Raw genomic sequence first — 21,998 nt, forward strand, 5'->3', positions numbered from 1 at the left:
CAACAATACTCTGCTCATGCTCAACTATACTTGCCCGAGAGAGTCTCTTTGCCTTTTTCGCCCGAACAATTGGTAGCTGTCCACTGAAGGAATGGCTCTAGGGTCACGGACAAAGGCTACTATAATATAGTATTAACGAATGCACATTTTCAGAAGAAGACAAATCTCAGTTTACGCCATTGGAAGAGTTGAGTACCTAGTAGCTTCTGGGATGTCTCGAAGTTCCGAAGATCAGGATCATCTCGATGAAAGTACTCAAACTGTTCTAACGATTAGCCTTGCCTTGCCTTGCTTCTGCTTTCATGATGTTTTTAGAACCCAGGGAAACGGGGATAGCCTGTCTGCGAAACATGTCCCTAGGCATGTTATATATATCCCATTCATTTATTCGAGGTTAATAACATAATTAATTGTATATGGTATACCTCATCCGTATATATATCTCTACATCAAAGTATGAACACTACAAAATCCGGACCGAAGAGGGGACTGAATCAATCGTAGCATCTAATAATCTTCTTTATCCCAGGTTTTAAGGAGCTCAGAGATATGGTCGTCCTGTGCAATGCCTAGTTGATCACTCTCCAACTCCCAGTACAGAGTAGAGCAAAGTCGGCACTGATAGAATCGGAAGGGGAAAATGCCCCGCCGATCTAGCCGTGGTTTTCCCCAGCTACACTCAAGCTTATCATTGCGGCATACGTATTTCAATCAAGGTCCCAGGACCTGGTCTCCGAACTATCTGAAGGATGTTGAAATGACCCCATGACTTATATTCCTGCGTTGATTTATCGCGTCGTCACTGATTTGCCAGTCCTTCCAGTCGGCCGCATTATTTACGAAGATCGTGGCTAGCTCGGACCCTGAACCCTGACGCGCCCGGACAACCCATCTACGATACCTTCTGCCTTTCTCCAGATGCAGGCTCTGCAAAAACAAAATGTCGAAAGCGAGGAATGGGCCGGGCACAGGCGGCAAGCCTCGCCGCGATGTACTGGCGTCGCTCAAGTTGGCCTCCATGGAGGACGTCTCCAGGGCCTCCCTTCCCGCAGGCAAGTAATAGGAGGGAGATGCAGATTGGGTCATACTGACTTGGACCAGAGTTGATGTCTTCGATTCTCGATCACCTCCCGCCCGTCGACCTGATCCGAGCGGCCCGAGCGTCGAAGCTCTTGCGCGAGATGGCGTACGATGACTCGCGATGGGTACAAAGACTCAAAAGGATAGGCTGCTGGGATGAAGCAGAAGCTCGCAAACTGACGGAGGAGAAGTTCGGGACAATTGCCAATCGAGAAAGTGTCGAGCTGGAAGAGGCGGGCAATGCAAAGCAGGGATCAATTCAGCCAACGATAGAAGTGACGGCGGTCTCAGATGGGTTCGACCAGATAAACCTATCCACCTCCACGACGGACAGTATTGGGGAGCTGGAAGCTGATCCAGTTCTGAGGGTCCTGCAACAGGCCAAGTCAATAAGAGGAGAGGCGCGACAGGAATATGGAAAGATCCACGCAGCTCTGGCGCCATTTTACGATGACATTACCACGCTTGGCCCCTCTCCTGATAATGTGCTATACAAGAAGTACCCAGACCCGAGACAACAGGCGCAGATACTTTCTCAGCTGCAATCCTTCGCTAAATGCGACACAACCGCGGGATGGGAGGATCGACATGAATATCTACGAACTGCAGTGTCCTTGTTCGCAACGGCTGCATTAAAGGAATTCAGACACGGTTATGAGACTGATGATATCGATGGGCGCATGAAGAAACATGCCTATGTTCTTTATACATTGAATGGAGGAGGCTCTGCTCTCGAGCTCTTCATCCATCAAAATCATATGATCACGAGCAAGACAGAGCTTGGTAAAGTGAGCGAGTGTATTGATGCTGCAACCAAAAGAGTGAAACTCGAACACACGCAGGTGTTTTTTACACGACTCAGTGTGGCTTTCAATGAAGAGGTGTCAATCATCAATCGTGCCTTTCCACCAGCGTTACAGGTGGCTGCACCATTCATTGAAAAAGTGGGCCGAGATGTTGTCTCTCCCTTCTTGACGGTGATATTCGACGAGTTGCATCGTTCAAATATGGAGTCCTACCTTACCGCTGTTTCAGGAACCTTTGCGCAGTGCATGAATATGTGCGATAACCTACTACCCGTGCAAAACTCACTCGACACCTTCGATGGGCTCCTGCACCTAGCAATCGCCCAAGTATATGAGCCACATATGGATCTGTACTTGGCAGAAGAGTTGGACTTTTTCAGAAAAGGCTCGGAAGCAGCTGTGGGAGAGTGGGATAGACAACTGTCTGAACAGGCTGCATCGACGGAATCATTTCTTCTGTCGAATGTCAATAGGCAAGCTGATAAACGAGACTTTCTATCCTCCTTCAAGAAAGTGATTATGGCGCCTGTAAATATTCTCCCAGGCTTCTCGTCCGGCAAGTCCAATGAACAGAAAGCGAACCGCGACTCGCTGAGCGGCGACGCCGCTTCCGCACCAAAAAACAACCGGTTCTCCACCATTTCCTCGCCCGGAACGCCTCCGGTAGTGGAAGCGCCTACCACGGAACTTGCGGCGAAAGCGGCAATCATGAAGTCGAAAATGGAGGGTATCCGCTCCTTATTCAGTATCGAAGTTGCTCTAGGGCTGGTCCATGCCGCCAAATCAAGCTTGGAACGTGCGGCACAATTTGCGATTATAGGGGGGGAAACCGGTGCTGCAGTCAAACAGCAATGCGAAGCCATATTCGTTGCTCTGCTGCGCATCCTTGGTCATGGTCACCTTATTCAAGGGTTTAATAAAGCCGTAGACCATTTATCAAACTACCGCCCTCACGAGCAGGGTGACCGTGATCAATCTGGCGTCGAGCCCTTAGTAACTTTCTTGGAGCTCGTCAATGTGGGAGACCTCATTCTCCAAATGATCGATGTCTTCTACGAGCAAGAGCTTATTGGGTCCAACCTAACTGATCGGAATGACTTCCTAGATCCGGCCGTCAAGGAGAAAAAAAAATTCGAGGCGAACCTCGATGAACGTGTCGCGGCTGGGTTGAACAAGGGAATCGATGTCCTTATGGAGGAAGTGGACTACATTCTCGCAACAAGGCAGCACGCGACTGATTTCAACCCAGAGGTCTCCACAGATCCTCACCGAATCACCATGGACGTGAGCGTCACTGAAGCTGCGGCGGCCGTGGTTGATGTCGTCTCATCACACACTCAAATGCTTGTTGGGAGTACGGACAAGAGCACTCTTGACGTCTTTAATCAGGAGGTTGGATTACGCCTCTTTACTGCACTTTGTAAACATCTGAAGCGCCAGCGGGTCAGCACCGAAGGATCCTTGAAGCTGATCAGGTACAGTCAAAATTCCCTTCACTCCTTCTTTTGCTAATATTGACTAGTGATATGAATCATTATTTCAAATTCATCCAAAGACTCAAGAACAACGAGCTACTCGTTTATTTCAAAGCCTTTCGAGAGCTATCACAAATCTACCTCATTGACCCGAAGGACGCAAAAGAACTAGCTACGCTAATCGCCGATGCAAGCCGATTTTCTGGCATCTGGCGCGTGGAGGAAGTGTACGAGTTCGCAGAAAGACGAGCGGACTGGTTCCAAATCAAGCGAGATGTCGAGCGAGCGATGTACGGAATCGGGTGCAATGTCATGTAGATGCCTCCACATCGCGAATGTATATACTACCTAGCTATATAATACCACGGAAAAGGAAAAGAATAAATAAGTATGAACCCTCCTAAAGCTATTTTCCACCTAGCGAAGCTCGAAGCCTGACGTCAGCTGGCGCTTACTGCGACGAGTAAACAACAGCTCTCAACCACACATTTCAGAATCAAACAAGCCATGTTTTAAATACCTCTGGTTTCAACTTTCCTTAGGCTAATATTGCTTGCAGCTATTGTTTTTCTTCAGCATTATTTATAGCGGCGTCTATTTGAGTCAAGCACACGATCGCCCCCAGGCCGTCCCAAACATGGCTGTATTCTACCAAACCTTGCAAGACCAGATGGCACACTATATCACCAATGCTCTGTTTCAAGCCCACAAAGCAACTGAAACTGCTCCTGCAAGAGCTCAAGCCACTAGTTCTTCTTCTTCTTCTTCTTTGAATATACATAAATCACACCTGCCTAGCCAGAGCTGTTTGGCCGTTTACGTTGCTCAACAACTTTGCCTACGCTACTTACATTGTAGAAATGCGTCGAATACCAGGAACAACCCATATAGCACTGCTCCTCTCAACTCTCCTCCTATCACGGCCAGCATGCGCCTCCGAGAAAACAGTAGTAGTGACAATCACAGCAACCGCAACCGCAACCGCAACAACAACAGCCGCCGAAACAAAATTCCCTGACGTCCCCCAAGATACCTCCTACACCTCCTCCAATGTCTTCAAATCCTCCATCCTTGATACATCAAACATCTACCGCACCGCCCACAAAGCCTCAGAACTAACCTGGAACAACACACTCGCAACCTACGCAAAAGAATGGGCGGAGACTTGTGCTTGGAAACATTCTGTACGTCTAAGTTTTCTTTTCCTCTCACCCACCAACACCATCCGGATTTGATGTAGGTAGACTAATCTGAACCTGGTAACAGCACGGTCCATACGGCGAAAACCTCGCATACGGCTACGCCAACGCCACCGCCGCGGTGCGCGCTTGGGGCGACGAAGTTCACATGTACGACTTTGACAAGCCGACGGGGTTCACGAAGGCTACGGGGCACTTTACGCAGCTTGTTTGGAAGGGCACGAGGCAGGTTGGCTGTGCAGCGGTGGACTGTGGGGTTACGGATTGGGATCCGGATGATGGGGATGGTGAGGACGAGGAAGAGAAAAGGGCGCAGGGGTGGTATGTTGTTTGTGAGTATGTGCCTGGGGGGAATATGGTGGGTGGGGAGGATGATAAGAACCGGTGGTTTCGGGAGAATGTCTTGGAGGCGGAGGAGGAGGAGTATGGTTTGGGTGACGATGATGAACATGAGGATGAAGATGGCGAGGACGACGAGGATGGAGGCGGCGATGAGAATGGGGATATGCATGAGGGTGACGACCACGAAAATGCCAGCGGAGATGAGGCAGAAACGGGGCACGAAGTTGATGACGATGAAATCCCTGAGCATTGGGCCTGGATATTCAATGGCCAAGGGAGTGAAAGGTCAATAGATTTCGGCATGGAGGGCATAATATGGTGGGTTGCAACGGTGTGTATAATAAGTTCGATATAGATATTGAAAATGGATGTATGATACTTGAAGCTTTGATTTACGCAATTGCCAGTTGATCATGATCTGTCATCACTCATGCTACCAACATCACGCATATACTCCCACACCGGAGAGCGATGCAATACAGATCTATTCACTTTTGAACAGTTCCAGACAACCCCCCTAAGCTGGAACCACGCCAAACGAACAGCAGAAAGAGGCACACAAGAAAGGAGAAGTCGGCGGCAGCAGAAGAAATAGGGAAGCGGTTGGGAGTTGAGGTTGGATATCAACAGACAAGGTAGATGTCATGGGAAAAAAAATGAAAGATGGAATAGAATTAGATACGAAAAGAGAAAGGGGTAATTCAACCAATAATCTCCTCGCTTTCCTCCACGATTTCTTCCACGATTTCTTCGACCACTGTGTCGCCTTGGTCGTCCGTAACGGCCGGGGCATCCTTGGCGGCTTTGGCATCGTCCGCGTTCTCGGGGAGACCATAAGCATCCTTCTCCTCGACAAGCATCTCCTTCTCCCGGCGGAGCCAGGCAACCCACTCGTTGAGAACACGCTTGCGCTTCTCGACGACAGCAGTGTTGGCAATGTCGACGGCGTACTTGTCTTCCTCGTCGAACTCCTTGGAGTATTCGCGGAGATTCTTCCGTACTTGTTTCTGCTCCTCCTTGCTCAGAAGAGTTGGTGGACGCGGGCGCCAAAGGAACTGCTTGAATTTGTCTGTGGGGTTTTCCGCAAGTGTTTCTCCGGAGAATGTATGAAGGTTGAAGCCGTTTTCCATCTGGGCCCAGTATTAGTAAGCGTAACGCGAGGTAAAGAGCATGACAACGTACCGAATGTGTCCACACGCTAGCACTGCTGACAACGTAACGACCAGTTGGATCCCAGTCAACATCTGTGACACCGTAGTGATCAACTGTCTTCATTAATTGCAGGTTGGCTGCCAAGTCCTTCTCGCTCTCGTTCTTCTCGCCCTCAAAGTCCATATCCCAGAAGTCAAGGTCGTAGCTGTTCTGGGAGTGGACGGTTGCAACAACGACGAAACGGCCCTTAGGAGACCAGTAGAGACCGTTGCTGTTCTTTTTCTCAATGGTGCGGACAAGCTTGAAGTTGCCGGCTTGCACACCCTTCTTCTCCGGAGCAAAGAAGGACACAGCTGTCTTGGGACCAGTACCAGACCCGGCTTGTGCTTCACCGGGGGTTGTGATAAGAACGAAACGTCCTCCGTTAGGCTCCCAAGCAAAGTTGATAACGGTATCCTTAAGACTATCCACGACCTCAACAGGAACACCCTTCTCGCGAATCCGGAAAATTTCGAGGTTGGTGGCCATAGACTTCTTGGACTTGGAGTGACGATCCACCTTGACACAGACAAAGTTACCCTGGGACTGCCAGTGTAGCTTCACGTCGGAAACGTTAAAAAGATTACGGGTTCGGACGATCTCCTTGGAGGGAACACTCATCAAGGCGACACGGGCAGGGTTGCTGCCGATTTCGGGAGTCCAGAAGCAGAGTAGCTGCTCGTACTGCTTGACACCGTCTCGGGCTACTGTCGCGGGTGACCACTCGAAGTCCATCACACCTTCAATCTTAACGGATGTCTTTCCGAGTAAGTTCATTCGCGGGAGCTCGTAGATGGAAATCGACTGGCCCTGCTGCATTCTCGCGACGTACTTCTCGTCCGCAGAGAACTTGAAAGCTGGCCATAGGGCCTTCTTCTTGGGCTGGCCGTCGGCCTCAGGGCCCGCCGCCAGGTCATGCGAGATGAATGACCGTAGAGGCTTGCCCGTGACAATATCCCAAATGATGATGTTCTTTCCATCCTCCTCGTAGCTCAAAACTGGATTACCCTCCTCAACCTGGATGGGTCGAGCAGACCAGGTGGCAAGGTAGTTCTCAGCAGGCGAAAATTCGATCATAGAAACGAATGGGTGGGGAAACTGCTTTTGTTTGGCGAAAGCCGGACCGCCCCATAGTTGCACACCTTGCGGGTGGACCGAAGCGAGATATGTACCCTTGGGAGACCAGCGAACGAAAAGTTGTGTCCAGTGAGCGCGATCCACCACGTTCTCCGGGGGGTTGCTCTTGTTGTTCCAGAAAACTCCGACCTTGTCGCCACGGTAAAGAGCAAACTGATCACGGGCGTTGGCGTCTCCGATCCATGAGCGGAGGTGATCCTTCTCTGTGAATGGTTCGATAGTCGGGGGCTTGTATTCCTCGTCGATGCGTCCTTCCCGGCCATAACGTTCAATATCCATTAACTTGTTGACCTGGAGGGTGTGTTTCTTATCAAGGGGGGTTTGGTGTAGCTGCTTAACGGCGGCGACGGCTTGTTCGGGGGTTTCATATTCGACGAAGGCAAAACTATGACGTGTGTTAACCTTTCCATGCCCATAATCCGCCTTCACTCATCGCGTGTTCATCCTCGTACATACCCTTCAGTCACGCCCTTGTCGCTAAGAGGCATAAAGACGGCATCTTCGGAGGTGTGGCCGACCGTGTTGAGTTTCCTCAACAAGAATTTAATAAGTTTTTGTCTGTTTTCTTCCGGCACGACAGGAAGACCATCGATGACGATAAATGTGTCCAAGCCCTCTTCAAGTTTCACTTCGAACTGCTCCTTGAGGTCTAGAAAAGATAACGACGCATGTTAGCGAGGGAGGGGTTTCGGAGGTCGAAAGTTCTGTCAGGCACGCACCGGAGACGTCAATCTCCTCTTCCTCCTCTTCGTGGAGGTCCTGCTCGGACAAGGTATCAAAGCTTGGAGCCATGATTGCGGGACGCAGACGGCGATAGGGAGTCGAAAGGGCCGCGATGGATCTCAAGATGGAAAAAGCTGCTGGTTCTGGAGGGATGGAAATCTGCTGGCGGACCCCGTTTTGGCTGATTTTAGGGCAAAAAGCACAAATCACAACCCACTGTGTGCGGCTGAGTCAGTCTTGAGTCAGCCTACCTTCTTTGTTTCTTCCTCAGGCATTGACTCTACCGCCTTACTAAGCGGTACCACGGGGTTTTCCGCCGACAAGGAAAGGAAAGTTGCCGCTGGTGCTATAGTCTAGTTACTTGACCTGGAGTCACTTTGCTTTACTGCGTGCATCCGCCTGGGGAACATCAACAATAGCCGCTTATTATCCTTCTCCCGCCCCCAGTTACCTCACTCTTTCAGTGAAGCTGCTGGCTGTTGTGGACCAGCTTTCTTTGCTATTCTTTGTTTTCTCTTCTATTCCTATACTGTCCTTCGTCATCTATACCAGTTCACACGCCCCGCCGGTCCTAAGCGCCAGCGCTACACCTAGATTCGGACCATACCCTCCCAGCACCCTTGTCAACTGTGCCCTCAAAGCAACCACCGCGTCGCTGCCAGCATAGAAGCACTGCTGAAGCTTGCAGCCGACTGCAATTGGTTCAATTGCATCTCCATTTCTATTTACACCCGTTAGCAAAGCATCTAGTCAAGCTCTGCACAGGATGTCGCGTATGTTCCGGTCTCCCCATGCCTAGCCGCGGCTCAACTGCCTATCAACTGACATCATTTCAATTCTGCTCTGCGCAGTCTCTCCAGGTACTCGCGATGAGTTCATTCCTATCATCGACTCCATATTATCTAAAAGCGACTTGAATACCATATCAGAAAAGCGCATTCGCAAGGGACTCCAAGAGGAAGTTGGCTATGACCTTACCCCGCAGAAGGTCTGCGCTCTTGTTGCACACTCTCTCTGAATGTTTCTTACTGCCAGCACCATGCTAACTTTATTGTACTCCTAGGCTGCTGTCAAGCAGCTCATTATGGAAAGGTTCGACATCTTCGCCGAGAAGAAGGGCATAGGCGCGCCCGCGACAGCAAATGGCGATGAACAACGTCCCGACTCTGCAACCCCTGCGGAACCTTCTTCTCCGTCTCAGTCATCTACCGCACAAAAGCGCCAGGCCGATAGCGTTGACTCCGATGATCGCTCGAGCAAAACCCCCCCACCCAAGAAACACAAGCCAAGTCATGATATTGATGCGGATGCGGTTTACGCTGCAAAGCTACAGGCCGAAGAGAATCTCCGAGCCCGTACGACAAGGGGCGCTGGTACGCGCAAATCTGCACCGGTGAAGAAGAAAAAAGCTTCTGCGAAAACGGCGAAGAGGGTCAAAGCGGAGGACGATTCCGATATCGGGTCTGGCTCAGACACGGGGAAGAAGGTGAATCGTTCGGGAGGATTTCACGTACGTTAGGAGACTTGGCTATCTAAACACGCTCGAAGCTGACAGTGTTCCAGAAACCCCTCAACCTTTCACCGGCTCTTTCGGCGCTGCTGGGTGGTGAAGTGTCTGTACGAAACCACATACCCTCGCGCTCATTATACTCTGGCTAATATCGCCGACAGCTTTCACGACCGCAAACTGTCAAGAAGCTCTGGGAGTATATCCACGAGCATGACCTTCAGGACCCGGCTGACAGACGTCAAATTCGCTGTGATGACGCTATGCGTGCTGTGTTCAAGCAAGACCGTATACACATGTTTACGATGACGAAAATCCTCAGCCAGAATCTTTACAGCCCCGACGAGTAGCCACCCTGTCGTCCAGAAAGGATGCTACTGCCTACCGCACCACAAAGGAAACAAGCGATCGCTTTCTGATCGCGATCTTTTACGAATCTCTGATTTCACTCATTGCACCGCATTTGGTAACCAGGCGCTATTTATTCTCTACCTTTCTTTTTGCACTGGATATTGCGTTACTCGAGGCATCTACGCACAGCATTTGGCCTTCCTGGGCGAACTGATTTACTTTGCTTGCTTTTTACCTACGATTCTCTACAGCGGGAGTTGGTGTTGACTTGCAACTGGCGTGATTGAATCACCATCTAGATACATGCTAATCTTGGGGCTACCTGCCATGCAGTAGTTATTTCCATATAGCAAAATTTATGACTCTTCAAGTTCAAGATGCCAACACGAGGAGGTAGATGAAAGCGGTCATGGCCACAGCCCGCCCCAATCTTCCGCGCTAAAGCTTGGAGGAGTCATGGAGTTGATCTGAGTAATCATGAGCCATCAGCCGTTGAACCACCAGGCATTCAATCAGTTTCAAATTGTGTGAAATAGAAGAATCCAGAGTAGTGCGTAATAGAAAAGACACACGTTGAATTGCATAGCAGTTTCTAGACATTATTTGTGGCCATCAACTAAGCACGTTGCGATGAGTTCATCAGCACCCTTGACAAGCCAACTTTTTTCTGCCCGCCGCCCGCCGTTTAATTTCCCCACTGCTCCAGACTCAATTCACTCCCCTGGCAGTAGCACAACCCAAGAGAGCGTTCGGCTCTCCTCATGCTCCAGAGCTTCTTCTCTGGATTACTCTATCCGCAGCGCTCTATCCGGCTTTCCCCGCAATAACGCCCGCCCAATGTCCGAGTCACAACCGACCCAAACCCCCGCTCCCCAAGGCCAGAACCGCGGCGGCGGTCGTCGACGCGGCCGCGGTGGTGCTCGTCAGTACGAACACTCGGATAACATAGATGGCTCCGTGAGAGCACCGAGGGCGAGAGGAGGCGGTCCGCGCCGAGGTGGTGGGGGTCGAGGTGGCCGCGGCGGAAGTCTCAGTAAGCCGGAGACTGATGGAGGCAATGCACCTGGACCGAAACCATCGGAAGCTGCTGTGAGCACGGAGAAGGGCAAGGCACTCGAAGAGATAGAGGATGACGCCGATGATAGCGAGATTTGCTTCATTTGTGCTTCGAAGGTTGAGCACAACTCGGTATCACCATGCAACCATCGCACCTGCCATATTTGCGCCCTGAGATTGCGAGCACTCTACAAGAACAAAGCTTGCGCACACTGTCGAGTAAGCTTCCACGCCTTCCATGTTTATATAGGACCTTGTAGCTAACGTGTCATTTTATTCAGAGTGAAGCTAGCTATGTTATCTTCACAGATGACCCCTCGAAACGCTATGAAGACTTCCAGGAGAGCGACTATACACAAAAGGATGAAAACCTCGGCATCAAGTACGAGAAGGATGAGATTTTCGAGGATACGGTTCTGCTATTACGTTACAACTGCCCCGAACGAGACTGCGACGTAGCTTGCCTGGGGTGGCCGGATCTACACCGTCACGTCAAGAATAAACATGGTAGAGTCATGTGGTATGTATCAACTCCTGTTTGACGAGCCATAGCTGACTCTATGATATAGTGACCTGTGTACCCGAAACAAGAAAGTGTTCACCCATGAGCACGAGCTCTTCACCCATGCCGAGCTACGCAAGCACGAACGACACGGCGATGACGTGCCTGGAGCGCTGGACCAGAGCGGTTTTAAAGGCCACCCCGAGTGTGGATTCTGTCGCCAAAGATTCTATGGGGATGATGAGCTATATGCGCACTGCCGCGACCGTCACGAGCGGTGCCACATTTGCGATCGACTGTCAACAACCCGCCAACACCAGTACTATGTCGATTACAGTGCTCTTGAAAGCCATTTCCAGAAGGATCATTTTCTCTGCTTAGACAAAGAGTGCTTAGAGAAGAAGTTTGTCGTTTTCGAATCACAAATGGATCTGAAAGCCCACCAGTTAGAAAATCATCCCAACGGACTTTCCGGGCGCGACGCTCGCGTGGACATGTCGGCTTTTGACTTCAGAACACCATATCAGCCTCAACGACAACAACGCCGTGGTGCTGGCCGCGGGCGGGACCCAAATGCAGAAACGGCTCCTTTGTCAACTGTTCAACCAATGAGGAGAGATGAGATTGCCTATCAACGCCAGATGGCCATTCAAAGCGCACAATCTGTTTCGACACGAAGCTTCGGCGGTGCATTATCTCGTGATGAAACACAACCAGTGCGTGCACCGGCACGTTCATTAGGGCCAACTCCAAGTCGAACACCACCAACACCTGCGACCCCGGTAAACGAATTGGAGAATCTCAACATCACATCAACTACTCCTGAGGAGCAAGCCCGTCGCTTGAGGCACACCACCGTCATTGAGCGGGCTTCCAATCTTCTTGGAAACGACCAAAGTAAACTAAACGAGTTCCGCACCAGAGTCTCTCATTATCGCACTGCTCAAATTACCGCAACCGAACTCATCGACGCTTTCTTCACCCTCTTTGACACATCCAGCTCAGAACTTGGCAAGCTCATCAAACAGCTTGCGGAGATCTACGAAGACGTTGGTAAAAAGAATGCACTGCTTAAAGCCTGGAATGACTGGCGTGCAATAAATGAGGATTATCCTGCTCTTCCGGGGCCTGGAGGTAGCATACCAGGTATGTCTCCCGGTACTGTGAATACAAGCGGTACCGGTGCCAGGCGCGTACTACGCCTCAAGTCATCAACAGCCCAGTCCTCCCGCGCCGCTGCCGGCAGGAGCAGCTCATCTGCGTCGAGCAATCCGTTCCCTCCCTTGTCCTCAGCACGCCCTACACCTCGTGCTGCCGCCGCTGCAGCTGCATGGGGTGGTGCACCAGTCGCAGCACCTGTTCAGTCCCGATCATACGCAAACCCAGTATCTCGCACAAATACCCAGTCTACATCCTCCGGTAGTGTCAATACCCGAGACACGAGTGCCTTCCCTTCTCTCCCCGCTGCTCCTAAGCCTAATGTCCTCATGGCTGGTCTTACCCGCGGCACCGTTCGCTGGGACGATCGTCGGCCACAACCAAGTAACGCTTGGGCCCCTGCAGCTGACCCGGGCATTGGCTCTTCAGCAGATGACTTCCCAGACCTTTCTTCCGGTGCTGGGAAGAAGGGCAAGGGTAAGAAGGGCAAGCAAACACTCTTTCACTTCGGGTGATTGTCCTATGATATTTTATGATAATTATGTTGCCACTTAAAGGATCTATCCCTTCTATGTCCGTCACAAGCGAGATGTTTTGAGTAGATAAAGCGTGTTGATATCACTGATAGAAGGAGAAAAGTATGTGAGATAAACATGAACATACTTGATTAATGTTGTTCTCTTGTGTACCAGAGCAGCTTCAGTTTCAACCATCCACTTCCTCTTCCACATCCATACATGTATCATCCTTCTCTAGACTTTGAAACAATCTACTTTGACCCTCAACAGCCTCTCTTGAAGTAACTTCTGTCATTGGCCAATCCGAAGTCGACAAACACGTCCTAGAAGGCTCCGAGAGCTCTGATTCTGAAGCTTGAAGGAGCTGCTCATCATCACACTGCTCGTTCACTTCAACAAGGCCATCCATGACCTCAGCAGGTTGAACATGACTAGCCAGGTCTTTGACGTGATCATCAGCACGACCCTCAAACCCAGCGATATCCTCATCGGCAGCAGCCATCTGCAACGTAAACTCATCCTGCAACCTCTTTAACCACCGCCTCAACGTTGCACCCTCCATGTTCCCGTCTCGGGCTTGAAGAAGTTGCTCCCGCAATGACAAAATGAGCTTCCGTTTGCGAGCTATTGCTAGAGCCTTCGTTTGGCTGTGTCGAGAGAGCGAGAGCCGAGTGAGTTCCTCGGAGACTTCGTGTGCGGTATCTAGCACGCCGGGTGGCAAATCGACAAGCTTTGCGAGTGTGAGACCATAGAATTTGGTCTCGTTAGGTCCCTCGGTGATTTTGTAGAACATTGTCATCTTTGAGGCGTCAGGGGAAATTTCGGCAGCGAGGTGCAGGGACACTACGCCGCTGCGCTCGGCCATTATAATCGCTAGATCGCGGAAGTGAGTGACGAACCAGACGAGGGCGTTACTATGAACGAGGGCTTCTGCGATAGCAAGGGCAATGGCAAGGCCGTCTGTTGTGCTCGTGCCGCGGCCGAGTTCGTCGATGATGACCATGCTTCGCGGCTCGATGTTATGCAGAATATATGCCATCTCGCGCATCTCGGCGGCGAAAGTTGAGACGTTTGCTTCCATGTCATCGGCTGTAGAGACGCGGGCGAAGAGCTGGTGGGTTATAGGGAAGGAAGCGTACTCTGCAGGGATAAAGGAGCCGATTTGGGCCATGATGGTCATGAGTGCCAATGACCGGATGTAGGTTGACTTTCCGCTCATGTTACAGCCTGTAATTATCTGGAAGCGAGTCCGTCTGGTGGCGTAGGCATCGTTGGGGATGTATTTCTTTGCGTGTATTTTTTCGCGGATAGGGTGTCGTCCAGACTTGATGGCTAGAACATCGGTGAGCTCTGGGCGGATGTATTCGTTCGTGGTGGCTAGTTGGGCGAAGGCAGCGAGCATGTCGAGCATTGAGATTGCTTCGCTTACCTTGAAGAGGACAGAGATCTCCGCGCAGACGTTTTGGATGAGCTCTTGGATCGTTTTGTCGCTAAGGCTGATTACTTCGTTGTGCGCGTCAGTTATCTTCTGGTTGAGCTTAACGAGGTCAAGGGTCTGACACTCGATACGGTTCTTCTTGCGGTAGACATTGATTAACACGTCTGGAAGGGGATTGTGTTCTGTTGCGGAGAGGCTGATGTAGTACTGCCGTGCAGGGTCATACTTCAGGTCAAGCCGTAAGTTATGGGACTCTGAAGGAAGTTAAACCTGAAAAAAAAGTATCGGGAGTACTACCTGATAGATTTGCTACCAGCTCTGTAGCATCTAGGTTCGCTTCCTTGTATGTCTGTCTTGCGACATCAAGCAGGCTGTTGACCCCAGCCTAATCGAGAGCAAGTATCAGCAGTGATATCCATATTTATGGGATTAGCGTACCTTGACACAGTATATACGCTGATTCCGAAGGTCGATTGGCTTCGTCTGGTATGCGACATGCTCATTGAGTGTTGTTTCGATCAGATGTTCAATGCTACAATATCCTGCCGGGGCACAAGTCTGAATGGTAAGCATACGCCAGTCCAAGTGCAGGTGAAGACGTATACATTTCTGATAGTGAGCAGAAGGCTACTTTGAGCTGTTGCGAGCGCTTTGTACACGGAACCAATGGCAGAGACGTATGCTTTAAGCATTATAACATGATTGACAGACTGCTCCACATATTGGAACGTCCGCTTCGTGGGGACAAGGATAAGCTTAGCTGTTAGCAGGAGAAGTAAGGCACATTGGCCGACTCACCGAAGTTAAAACCTTGTCTGCATCCACAAACCCCTCCAAAGCTACAGATTGCTTCAGTAACGCGCTCTTAGAATTACCGGCCAGAGGCTCCAAGCAAACCTTGTCGTACAGAGAAGAACATCTCTTCCTTTGTCGACAAGTCCTCAACAGCCTCATACCGACCAGTCAGTTTCGGCTCCTCCGTAGATGGTTGCAGGATATTCGCCCTCAATAGCCGTGACCCCATTGGGGTTAGAGTTTCGTTCAATAGACCGAAGAGACTTTCTTTTGACTTGATATCGTGGAGGTTCTGGATCAACTCCAGGGAGATTATCGTTGAAAGATCAATCGACATGGACCCTTGCGAAGGCTCAAAGCGGATGCGAAGCGAATGGGAGGCAAAGATCCTGTTCAGTTCAAGCTCAATGAATTTGATTACCTATATCTGTTAGCGTGCCATTGATCTTATTTCAATGCTTGACACACCGCAGCGAAGGAGCACGCCGCAAAGTAGTTCCCTCCCAGAATAACCTTGATGGAGTCCACGTCTTCAGTAAAGCCTAATCGTTCCACATACTCATGCCCGGCTTTTTCTGCCCAGTATCGCCGGTCAAGCCAGGTAAACGTGGCGTCGGAGATATTGGCTTGGATGATATGAGACAACTTAGACTCTTTCGCAGAGACCATGAAAAGAATCTCGGTGGGCTCAAACACGCTGATCTTGGTTACGGTTTTGGCATAGGTCTGACTGTCGCATATTTGGCATAGGACGGCCTCCGCAGTTGACAGATTGACAAATGCTAGACCAACTGTAGAAGATACTCCCCGAGACTCACTGATGGCACAAATGATGTCCTGCGATGCAACGCTTGTTGCAGTTGTAGTTGGCCGACCTGTTCTGTTGAGCGTACTGCTTTGGTGTGACGGAGGGCCAAATGGGTTATGGAGTGCAGCAGATGAAGCTCTAGAGAAGATTGTCGACATATTTGAATATTTCCATAAAGAGCACTGGCTTGACAAAACGATAGAACAATCCCTCAATCATCATGGATGAGAAGGAAAATTGGCGAGGGATGCCTCCAGTCTGGGCTTCTACGGAGTATACATGGATTGTTCCAAAACGGGTTAGCGCAAACTCCCCGATAAGCCATCGGCGGAGCAACTTTTTTTATCGCGAAGATTTCATATTTTCTTCAGCAGACACAAAATGGCAACTCTCCTTCCTCCTCCGAGTAAACGCCAAAAGACGGAGATTGCCGAAAAGGCGCGTCTTCAGCAGGAAATTCAGAGCATTCCGGAAGACCTGGGGAGCGTCCGAGTGCAGTTCTTCGACCAAGCGACCGGCTCAGCAACAGGTCCCGCCGTCTCCGTTCCAGTGGCCGATGCAACGGTGAAGAACCTTGAGACTCTGTTGAACACATTACAAGGCAATGTAAGTATGCGCTCCAGGCTGCCGGACCCTGATATACGGAAATCTAATCTGGTGACTATTTAGGACGACGACGAGCGAGTGCCATACCGATTTACTTTTCAGAATGACAATAAGGACAAGGACAACCAGACGATCGATATTCTCGCGGATTTATACCACTCCCTACTCAAGCCCGGACTGAAAACAACCGAAGACACTGTCCACCTCTACTTCACACCCCAAGCTGTTTTCCGAGTCAAGGCCGTTTCGCGATGCTCTGCCTCTATCGCCGGACACGGCGAGGCCATTCTTGCAACCTCATTCTCCCCCATCAACTCCTCCACAATGGTCACCGGTAGCGGAGACTCGACAGCGCGTATATGGGACTGCGATACTGGAACACCGTTGCACACACTGAAAGGACATACGAGCTGGGTTCTGGCTGTTTGCTACTCACCTAATGGAACCATGATCGCGACGGGAAGTATGGACAACACTGTGCGGGTGTGGGATGCGATAAAGGGACAGATTCTAGGCGCCCCATTGAAAGGACATGCGAAATGGATCACCAGTCTAGCATGGGAGCCATACCACCTACAGCAGACGGGGCACCCCCGCTTGGCCTCCGCGTCGAAGGACTCCACTGTTCGTGTCTGGGATGTGATCACAAAGCGAGCAGACATCGTCCTCTCAGGGCACAAAGGCTCAGTAACCTGTGTCCGATGGGGCGGAACTGGCAAGATTTACACATCCTCGCATGACAGGACGGTCAAGGTCTGGAACTCCCAGACTGGTACTCTTATCCAAACATTATCCGCCCACGCACACCGCGTGAACCACCTTGCCCTCTCCACCGACTTTGCTCTCCGAACCGCATATCACGAACACACAGGCAAAGTCCCAGATTCTGACTCAGAGAAGGTCGCGGCAGCGAAAAAGCGCTTCGAGCAAGCAGCGACCATCAACAACAAAATCGTTGAGAAGCTGGTTTCCGCTAGTGACGATTTCACTATGTACCTCTGGGATCCGGAAAGCTCTAGTAAGCCAGTAGCACGGCTGCTCGGGCACCAGAAGGAGGTCAACCACGTCACATTCTCACCGGATATGGCCTACATTGCCTCCGCCGGGTTCGACAACCACGTCAAGTTGTGGAACGGCCGGGACGGAAAGTGAGTCTTAACTAGACTAATGATTAAACTATGAACCGCGCTAAGATTCATTTAGGTTCATCACAACTCTCCGCGGCCACGTTGGCGCTGTATACCAGTGTTGTTTCTCAGCCGACTCACGGTTATTAGTTTCCTCGTCAAAGGATACGACGCTGAAGGTGTGGAACGTCAGAACAGGGAAGCTCTCGATGGATCTTCCTGGTCACAAGGACGAGGTATTTGCCGTGGACTGGAGTCCGGACGGGCAGAAAGTCGGTAGCGGAGGAAAAGATAAAGCAGTTCGGATATGGAGGCATTAGGTACAAATGCAACGTCAATTTATCAGGCTCACAGTATGTCTATATATACCTCAACAGGGCTTGCACTCATATACAAATATACATGAATCCCCAGAACGACTCTCTCCCCCTCAATCTCTAGATTCGGGACTCAACGTTGCTGAAATTAGATGTACTGCCACACGCTGCCAGTCTGGTTTGTCGGGCTTGCAATAGCCGAGAATCCATAACACTCACTAACATCACCACCGGGCACAGTGGCATTCTGCAGCGCCGCAAACACCTGCCACTTCTGGCCCTCCTCCTCTTCAACAGGGCAAGCCATAAACCCGCTCGCGCCCTGACCGTTATACACGTAGTGGCCGAAACCGTTAACCGACCCGGCAGCAGGAGGGACATACTCGAAGGGCCTGAGCGAGGAGCCAGGGGGGATGTTTGCGCTGTGGGCCTGGGTGAACTTCAGGGCGCCTTCGGGAGAGACGTAAATTTGTTGGCCGCCAGGGACGGTAACGCTCTGCAGTCTTGTTAGTTCTGGTCTGTTTGTTGCCTAGATGGAGAGTGGTGGGCGCGAGGAACGTACAAGAGAGCCGCCATTTCCTGCGAAAACGGTGCTGGTGCCGTTAGGGCAGTTGGAGGGGAGAGGGCAGTAGGTTGAAGCCGAGCCGCCGAGGTAAAAGGATTGGCCGGCGGCGTTAAGGGGGAGGAGATGGATGGGGGAGGCGCTTCGGCTGGAGATCACGGTGAAGGCTGCGGGGGGTTGAGGGGTGGATGAGGATGCTGGGGCCGGGGCAGCGGCGGCGAGGAGGGGGAGGAGGGAGGAGATGAGTTCGAGCTTCATTGTGGCGGTTGGTGGTTCTTGCTTGCGGTTGAGAAGAGGATGTCGAGTAATCGAGATCTGATTGATAGGACGAGTTGATTGTTTAACGACAGCGAAGTATAGCTATCTGGCTGAGGAAGTAGGGCAGATTTTATAGGTAACCTGGACCTGCCGATCCGGATGATCCTCTACCCATCGCGTCCATGACAAAATATCCTAAGAATAGTGAGCAACAGTTTCTCGCACTCGCCCTCTGACCTCCACAATGATGTTTATGTTTACTCAACATCCTATACCCATGATAGCAAGAGCAATGCAGATGAAACCACCCACGGACCCCATCCTTCGCCTGATGGCCACCGCGATAGGTTGATAAAGAGGCAAGTATGACGTCGATCGTGGAGAGGCAAAGGAGGAGCTTGTCTCACTTATCTGAGACAATTGTTTCTCTCCCCCAGCTCGCTTGTGGGTTTACTCCAAAGTTGGCCCTGGTGAGAACCGTGGAAAGCAGCAAAGGATTGCGGATAAGACGGAAAGGATTGTACTCCTGAGTCTCTGTTGGTTGACCAAGGTTACTTGTCTCCAAGACACCGCCACATTTCTACACCAAGCATGGCAGCGAAGGGTTTGCAGAAGTTATTTTGCCTGCAGATCACGGCCTTAAAACCTAATTAAATCTCGGAATTGGGGTTCTTATCTACTTTTGTCTGCTTCGCTGTGGCAAGGAATCTCGAGCGCTTCATGGCTGCCTGTACCTTTGAGACTCTTAAGTTCGCACCGAAAATGCCTGCAGCTTGGAACGAGCAGCATGTGCAATTGTTGAATCACATCCAAACAAAAAAAAAAAAGAAAGAAAAACAAATAGACTATTTTCGTTGTTTGGCTCGAAACAGCAATCCCCGGTGAGGATGACAGCGAACAAATCGACAGTACACGGTACTATAATAACGAAAGAAAGCAAGACAAGAAATCAGTGACACCAGCCTGGTAGTAATACATCCCACCTTTTTCCGATAACACCATGTCCAAAACACCCCAAGTCACCATAGAACCCCAAGAAAGAAAGGCGTGAAAAGGCATAAACTGGTCTGAACCCATGGGGTAAGTCACTGTGCAAGAACCAACTGAGACAGACGCGGTCTTAGAAATCATTATCTAAGCCGTCATCCTCATCGCTGTGACGTCCACGGGTTCCCTGCCCCCTCACACCATCCTTGCGAATGGGGATCTTGATTCCCTGGAGCGCAAAGCATTTGCTGAGTGCCGTGCTTTCGATGACACCAGGGAACTTCTTTGCAGAGAACACCTGGAAAGGTTCTGAGAACGCCGTAGCAAGAATCGGTGCAGATCCTTTGTTTATCACCTCCATAACGCGTTGTGAGTCGTTGAGATCGCTAACTGTCCTACCTACATTGGCAAAGCTGAATTTAAGACTGTTTTGCGCGTCAGCATATCGATCACAGGACCGGCCAAATCATTCTTCTTACCGGAAGATACCTTCCGTTCGCACACTTAGGTCCTGCAAGATGAACCAGATGCCAATCTTGTTCTCCGGGTCACATAAACGAAAAGCACTGGCACTGAGACAACCAATAAGGTTCCGCGTGAACATGCCTCCGGGGCCTGAAGCAACCGGCTGCGGCGCGGGAACCTGAGCGGGTTGTCCCATGTTGCCTGATCCATAGAGAGGTTGAGGTGGATAGTACGGTGCCTGAGGGGTGCCATAGTTCGGATACTGTATCGGCTGAGTGCCGTAATAATTGTTCACCGGGTACCCAACAGGTTGACCGTAGCCTCCTTGCGAAAAAGACCCTGGGTAATCGGGAGCTGCAACATGCATCGGCGGTGGATATGACGCGGACATCGCTGTAGAAATCGAGGGGGATGTAGCAGAGTGCTTCACAAGATTCACTTCCTGAGATCCATCTGCACTCCACAAGTCTGCCATGATTACGTAGAACGTGGTATCCATTTCACTGTTATCAAATTAGTTTGAGGCGAAGTAATCGAAGGAGGCTGCTGGTTAAATACTTGATATCAACTTCTTTCTCGGTATTAGCATCCCTCACAACAAGACGGATACACGGAGGTGGTGTGATAGGTCGTCGATCCTATCAATGGTCAGCTACGAAAACTCGAGATCTCAAGAATAGGGAAAGAGTTTACCTTGTCGCCAAATCCACACATCCGAGCACGAATAGGTTGCTGCACAACTTGAAGAGACCAGATACGTCCATCGTGAACAGTCGAAACAGGTTCCGCATGATTCGTCGGGGAAACCATGTTAGGGGGCACTGAGCCTGGGGCGCCGGAGTACATGGAAGACGGGGGAGCAATTCGATCCATAGAGTGTGGTGGTAGAGGATGATGTCCTGGATGTCCTCTTTCCTCAACAGCGAACATAGCCGCAAGCGGACGCGGCGGCGAACTTCTTGTCGACAACACGCGAGATCTCGTATAGAGAACTGTTCTCGCCAAGAAGGCCGGCGAGAAAGAGCTATATGCTTGGAAAAAACGCAGGGACAATAGATCGATCAGTCGACGAGGCTTTCGTGGGGGAGGCCAAGGTTACTCCTGGGCTGAGGTTCGAAGTGCCAAGATTCCAACCGCAGAATTGACCGCGAACGGATGAGATCGGATGGAGAGCCGCGAGGATGGGGAAAGCGAACGGTTGGTGTTCGACGATGTGTTTACGATGTAGGTTTTCGAAAGTTGGAAGAAAGAATTTTTCGACGTGATAAGGTGGCGAAGGAGGGGGTGAGGACCCAAGCGACGGTATGTAGTTAACTGCGACAGGGGCCGGAGAAATAGCCTCGATGCACCACGTTAGGCACGAAGAATAGGGGTAATAGCAAGGGCATACGAACAGCTCAGGATTGCAAAGTATGCAATAGAAGCATACAAGCTCTCAAGAAGCTACCGGGGATCGTCCACCAAAGTGAGCCGCGGGAGCTGTCAAGTGCGGGAGATTTGCTCAATCCACGGATCCAACGCCAAAGGTTCACAACGTCCAGACTAGGTGAAACTCGGCGCGACACGAGGAAGTCGCGTGTGAGTGCAAAA

General features: G+C 50.8%; 10 protein-coding genes across 10 annotated transcripts; 5 read left to right on the top strand and 5 right to left on the bottom strand.

Annotated features, from left to right (window-relative positions):
- Positions 1-695: 695 nt before the first annotated feature.
- On the top strand, positions 696-3,762 carry BJY04DRAFT_8348 (exocyst complex component Sec10 family protein). The gene is made up of 2 exons (XM_073721161.1): positions 696-3,361; positions 3,409-3,762. Exons 1-2 carry the CDS (start codon positions 1,107-1,109, stop codon positions 3,677-3,679), a joined length of 2,526 nt encoding a protein of 841 aa, XP_073574241.1. The 5' UTR covers positions 696-1,106; the 3' UTR covers positions 3,680-3,762.
- Positions 3,763-3,876: 114 nt separating this feature from the next.
- BJY04DRAFT_182468 (uncharacterized protein) lies at positions 3,877-4,178 on the bottom strand. The gene has a single exon (XM_073710339.1). The coding sequence runs from the start codon at positions 4,140-4,142 to the stop codon at positions 3,921-3,923; it is 222 nt and encodes a 73-aa protein (XP_073574242.1). The 5' UTR covers positions 4,143-4,178; the 3' UTR covers positions 3,877-3,920.
- Positions 4,179-4,221: 43 nt separating this feature from the next.
- Positions 4,222-5,257, top strand: BJY04DRAFT_215394 (putative extracellular SCP domain protein Pry1; the record flags this gene model as incomplete). The annotated part of the gene is made up of 2 exons (XM_073715463.1): positions 4,222-4,545; positions 4,628-5,257. 2 exons carry the CDS (start codon positions 4,222-4,224, stop codon positions 5,255-5,257), a joined length of 954 nt encoding a protein of 317 aa, XP_073574243.1.
- Positions 5,258-5,550: 293 nt separating this feature from the next.
- On the bottom strand, positions 5,551-8,147 carry EifCb (translation initiation factor eIF3 core subunit b). Its single transcript, XM_073721164.1, has 4 exons — positions 7,950-8,147; positions 7,687-7,879; positions 6,085-7,615; positions 5,551-6,032 (listed from the first exon to the last, which is right to left on the bottom strand). Exons 1-4 carry the CDS (start codon positions 8,020-8,022, stop codon positions 5,604-5,606), a joined length of 2,226 nt encoding a protein of 741 aa, XP_073574244.1. The 5' UTR covers positions 8,023-8,147; the 3' UTR covers positions 5,551-5,603.
- On the top strand, positions 8,102-10,357 carry BJY04DRAFT_182474 (SWIB/MDM2 domain protein). Its single transcript, XM_073710340.1, has 5 exons — positions 8,102-8,726; positions 8,805-8,941; positions 9,017-9,463; positions 9,517-9,570; positions 9,625-10,357. The coding sequence occupies exons 1-5, from the start codon at positions 8,720-8,722 to the stop codon at positions 9,808-9,810; spliced, it is 831 nt and encodes a 276-aa protein (XP_073574245.1). The 5' UTR covers positions 8,102-8,719; the 3' UTR covers positions 9,811-10,357.
- A 141-nt stretch (positions 10,358-10,498) lies between these two features.
- On the top strand, positions 10,499-13,137 carry BJY04DRAFT_8377 (E3 ubiquitin-protein ligase HEL2). The gene is made up of 3 exons (XM_073721168.1): positions 10,499-11,086; positions 11,149-11,387; positions 11,437-13,137. The coding sequence occupies exons 1-3, from the start codon at positions 10,649-10,651 to the stop codon at positions 13,040-13,042; spliced, it is 2,283 nt and encodes a 760-aa protein (XP_073574246.1). The 5' UTR covers positions 10,499-10,648; the 3' UTR covers positions 13,043-13,137.
- A 95-nt stretch (positions 13,138-13,232) lies between these two features.
- Positions 13,233-16,244, bottom strand: BJY04DRAFT_205896 (MutS family protein MSH4; the record flags this gene model as incomplete). The annotated part of the gene is made up of 7 exons (XM_073713646.1): positions 13,233-14,737; positions 14,781-14,868; positions 14,922-15,041; positions 15,089-15,238; positions 15,282-15,322; positions 15,381-15,699; positions 15,747-16,244. 7 exons carry the CDS (start codon positions 16,242-16,244, stop codon positions 13,233-13,235), a joined length of 2,721 nt encoding a protein of 906 aa, XP_073574247.1.
- A 223-nt stretch (positions 16,245-16,467) lies between these two features.
- BJY04DRAFT_215399 (WD40 repeat domain-containing protein) lies at positions 16,468-18,139 on the top strand (the record flags this gene model as incomplete). The annotated part of the gene is made up of 3 exons (XM_073715464.1): positions 16,468-16,692; positions 16,756-17,840; positions 17,896-18,139. The coding sequence occupies 3 exons, from the start codon at positions 16,468-16,470 to the stop codon at positions 18,137-18,139; spliced, it is 1,554 nt and encodes a 517-aa protein (XP_073574248.1).
- Positions 18,137-19,437, bottom strand: BJY04DRAFT_182487 (putative IgE binding protein). The gene is made up of 2 exons (XM_073710341.1): positions 18,699-19,437; positions 18,137-18,632 (listed from the first exon to the last, which is right to left on the bottom strand). Exons 1-2 carry the CDS (start codon positions 18,954-18,956, stop codon positions 18,285-18,287), a joined length of 606 nt encoding a protein of 201 aa, XP_073574249.1. The 5' UTR covers positions 18,957-19,437; the 3' UTR covers positions 18,137-18,284.
- BJY04DRAFT_8513 (velvet factor family protein) lies at positions 19,422-21,685 on the bottom strand. Its single transcript, XM_073721180.1, has 4 exons — positions 21,102-21,685; positions 20,967-21,046; positions 20,423-20,911; positions 19,422-20,368 (listed from the first exon to the last, which is right to left on the bottom strand). The coding sequence occupies exons 1-4, from the start codon at positions 21,336-21,338 to the stop codon at positions 20,077-20,079; spliced, it is 1,098 nt and encodes a 365-aa protein (XP_073574250.1). The 5' UTR covers positions 21,339-21,685; the 3' UTR covers positions 19,422-20,076.
- Positions 21,686-21,998: the final 313 nt, after the last annotated feature.

This window comes from Aspergillus karnatakaensis (assembly GCF_047715665.1).
Source record: "Aspergillus karnatakaensis strain CBS 102800 unplaced genomic scaffold BJY04scaffold_10, whole genome shotgun sequence".
In the NCBI taxonomy this organism is placed as follows: Eukaryota; Fungi; Ascomycota; class Eurotiomycetes; order Eurotiales; family Aspergillaceae; genus Aspergillus; species Aspergillus karnatakaensis.

Bases quoted from the DNA above. Each gene is read 5' to 3' on its own strand.
- BJY04DRAFT_8513 (XM_073721180.1), bottom strand. From the start codon at position 21,338: ATGTTCGCTGTTGAGGAAAGAGGACATCCAGGACATCATCCTCTACCA. The intron at 21,047-21,101 runs GTAAACTCTTTC...GACCATTGATAG, and splicing joins TGTGTGGATTTGGCGACAAG to GATCGACGACCTATCACACC. The intron at 20,369-20,422 runs GTAAGAAGAATG...CGCGCAAAACAG, and splicing joins CGAACGGAAGGTATCTTCCG to TCTTAAATTCAGCTTTGCCA.
- BJY04DRAFT_8377 (XM_073721168.1), top strand. From the start codon at position 10,649: ATGTCCGAGTCACAACCGACCCAAACCCCCGCTCCCCAAGGCCAGAAC. The intron at 11,087-11,148 runs GTAAGCTTCCAC...CATTTTATTCAG, and splicing joins AAGCTTGCGCACACTGTCGA to AGTGAAGCTAGCTATGTTAT. The intron at 11,388-11,436 runs GTATGTATCAAC...TCTATGATATAG, and splicing joins AAACATGGTAGAGTCATGTG to TGACCTGTGTACCCGAAACA.
- BJY04DRAFT_182487 (XM_073710341.1), bottom strand. From the start codon at position 18,956: ATGAAGCTCGAACTCATCTCCTCCCTCCTCCCCCTCCTCGCCGCCGCT. The intron at 18,633-18,698 runs GTACGTTCCTCG...ACAAGACTGCAG, and splicing joins CAGGAAATGGCGGCTCTCTT to AGCGTTACCGTCCCTGGCGG.
- BJY04DRAFT_182468 (XM_073710339.1), bottom strand. From the start codon at position 4,142: ATGTATATTCAAAGAAGAAGAAGAAGAAGAACTAGTGGCTTGAGCTCT.
- EifCb (XM_073721164.1), bottom strand. From the start codon at position 8,022: ATGGCTCCAAGCTTTGATACCTTGTCCGAGCAGGACCTCCACGAAGAG. The intron at 7,880-7,949 runs GTGCGTGCCTGA...TATCTTTTCTAG, and splicing joins AGAGGAGATTGACGTCTCCG to ACCTCAAGGAGCAGTTCGAA. The intron at 7,616-7,686 runs GTATGTACGAGG...CACACGTCATAG, and splicing joins GACAAGGGCGTGACTGAAGG to TTTTGCCTTCGTCGAATATG.
- BJY04DRAFT_182474 (XM_073710340.1), top strand. The intron at 8,942-9,016 runs GTCTGCGCTCTT...TTGTACTCCTAG, and splicing joins ATGACCTTACCCCGCAGAAG to GCTGCTGTCAAGCAGCTCAT. The intron at 9,464-9,516 runs GTACGTTAGGAG...ACAGTGTTCCAG, and splicing joins ATCGTTCGGGAGGATTTCAC to AAACCCCTCAACCTTTCACC.
- BJY04DRAFT_8348 (XM_073721161.1), top strand. From the start codon at position 1,107: ATGTCTTCGATTCTCGATCACCTCCCGCCCGTCGACCTGATCCGAGCG. The intron at 3,362-3,408 runs GTACAGTCAAAA...AATATTGACTAG, and splicing joins GGATCCTTGAAGCTGATCAG to TGATATGAATCATTATTTCA.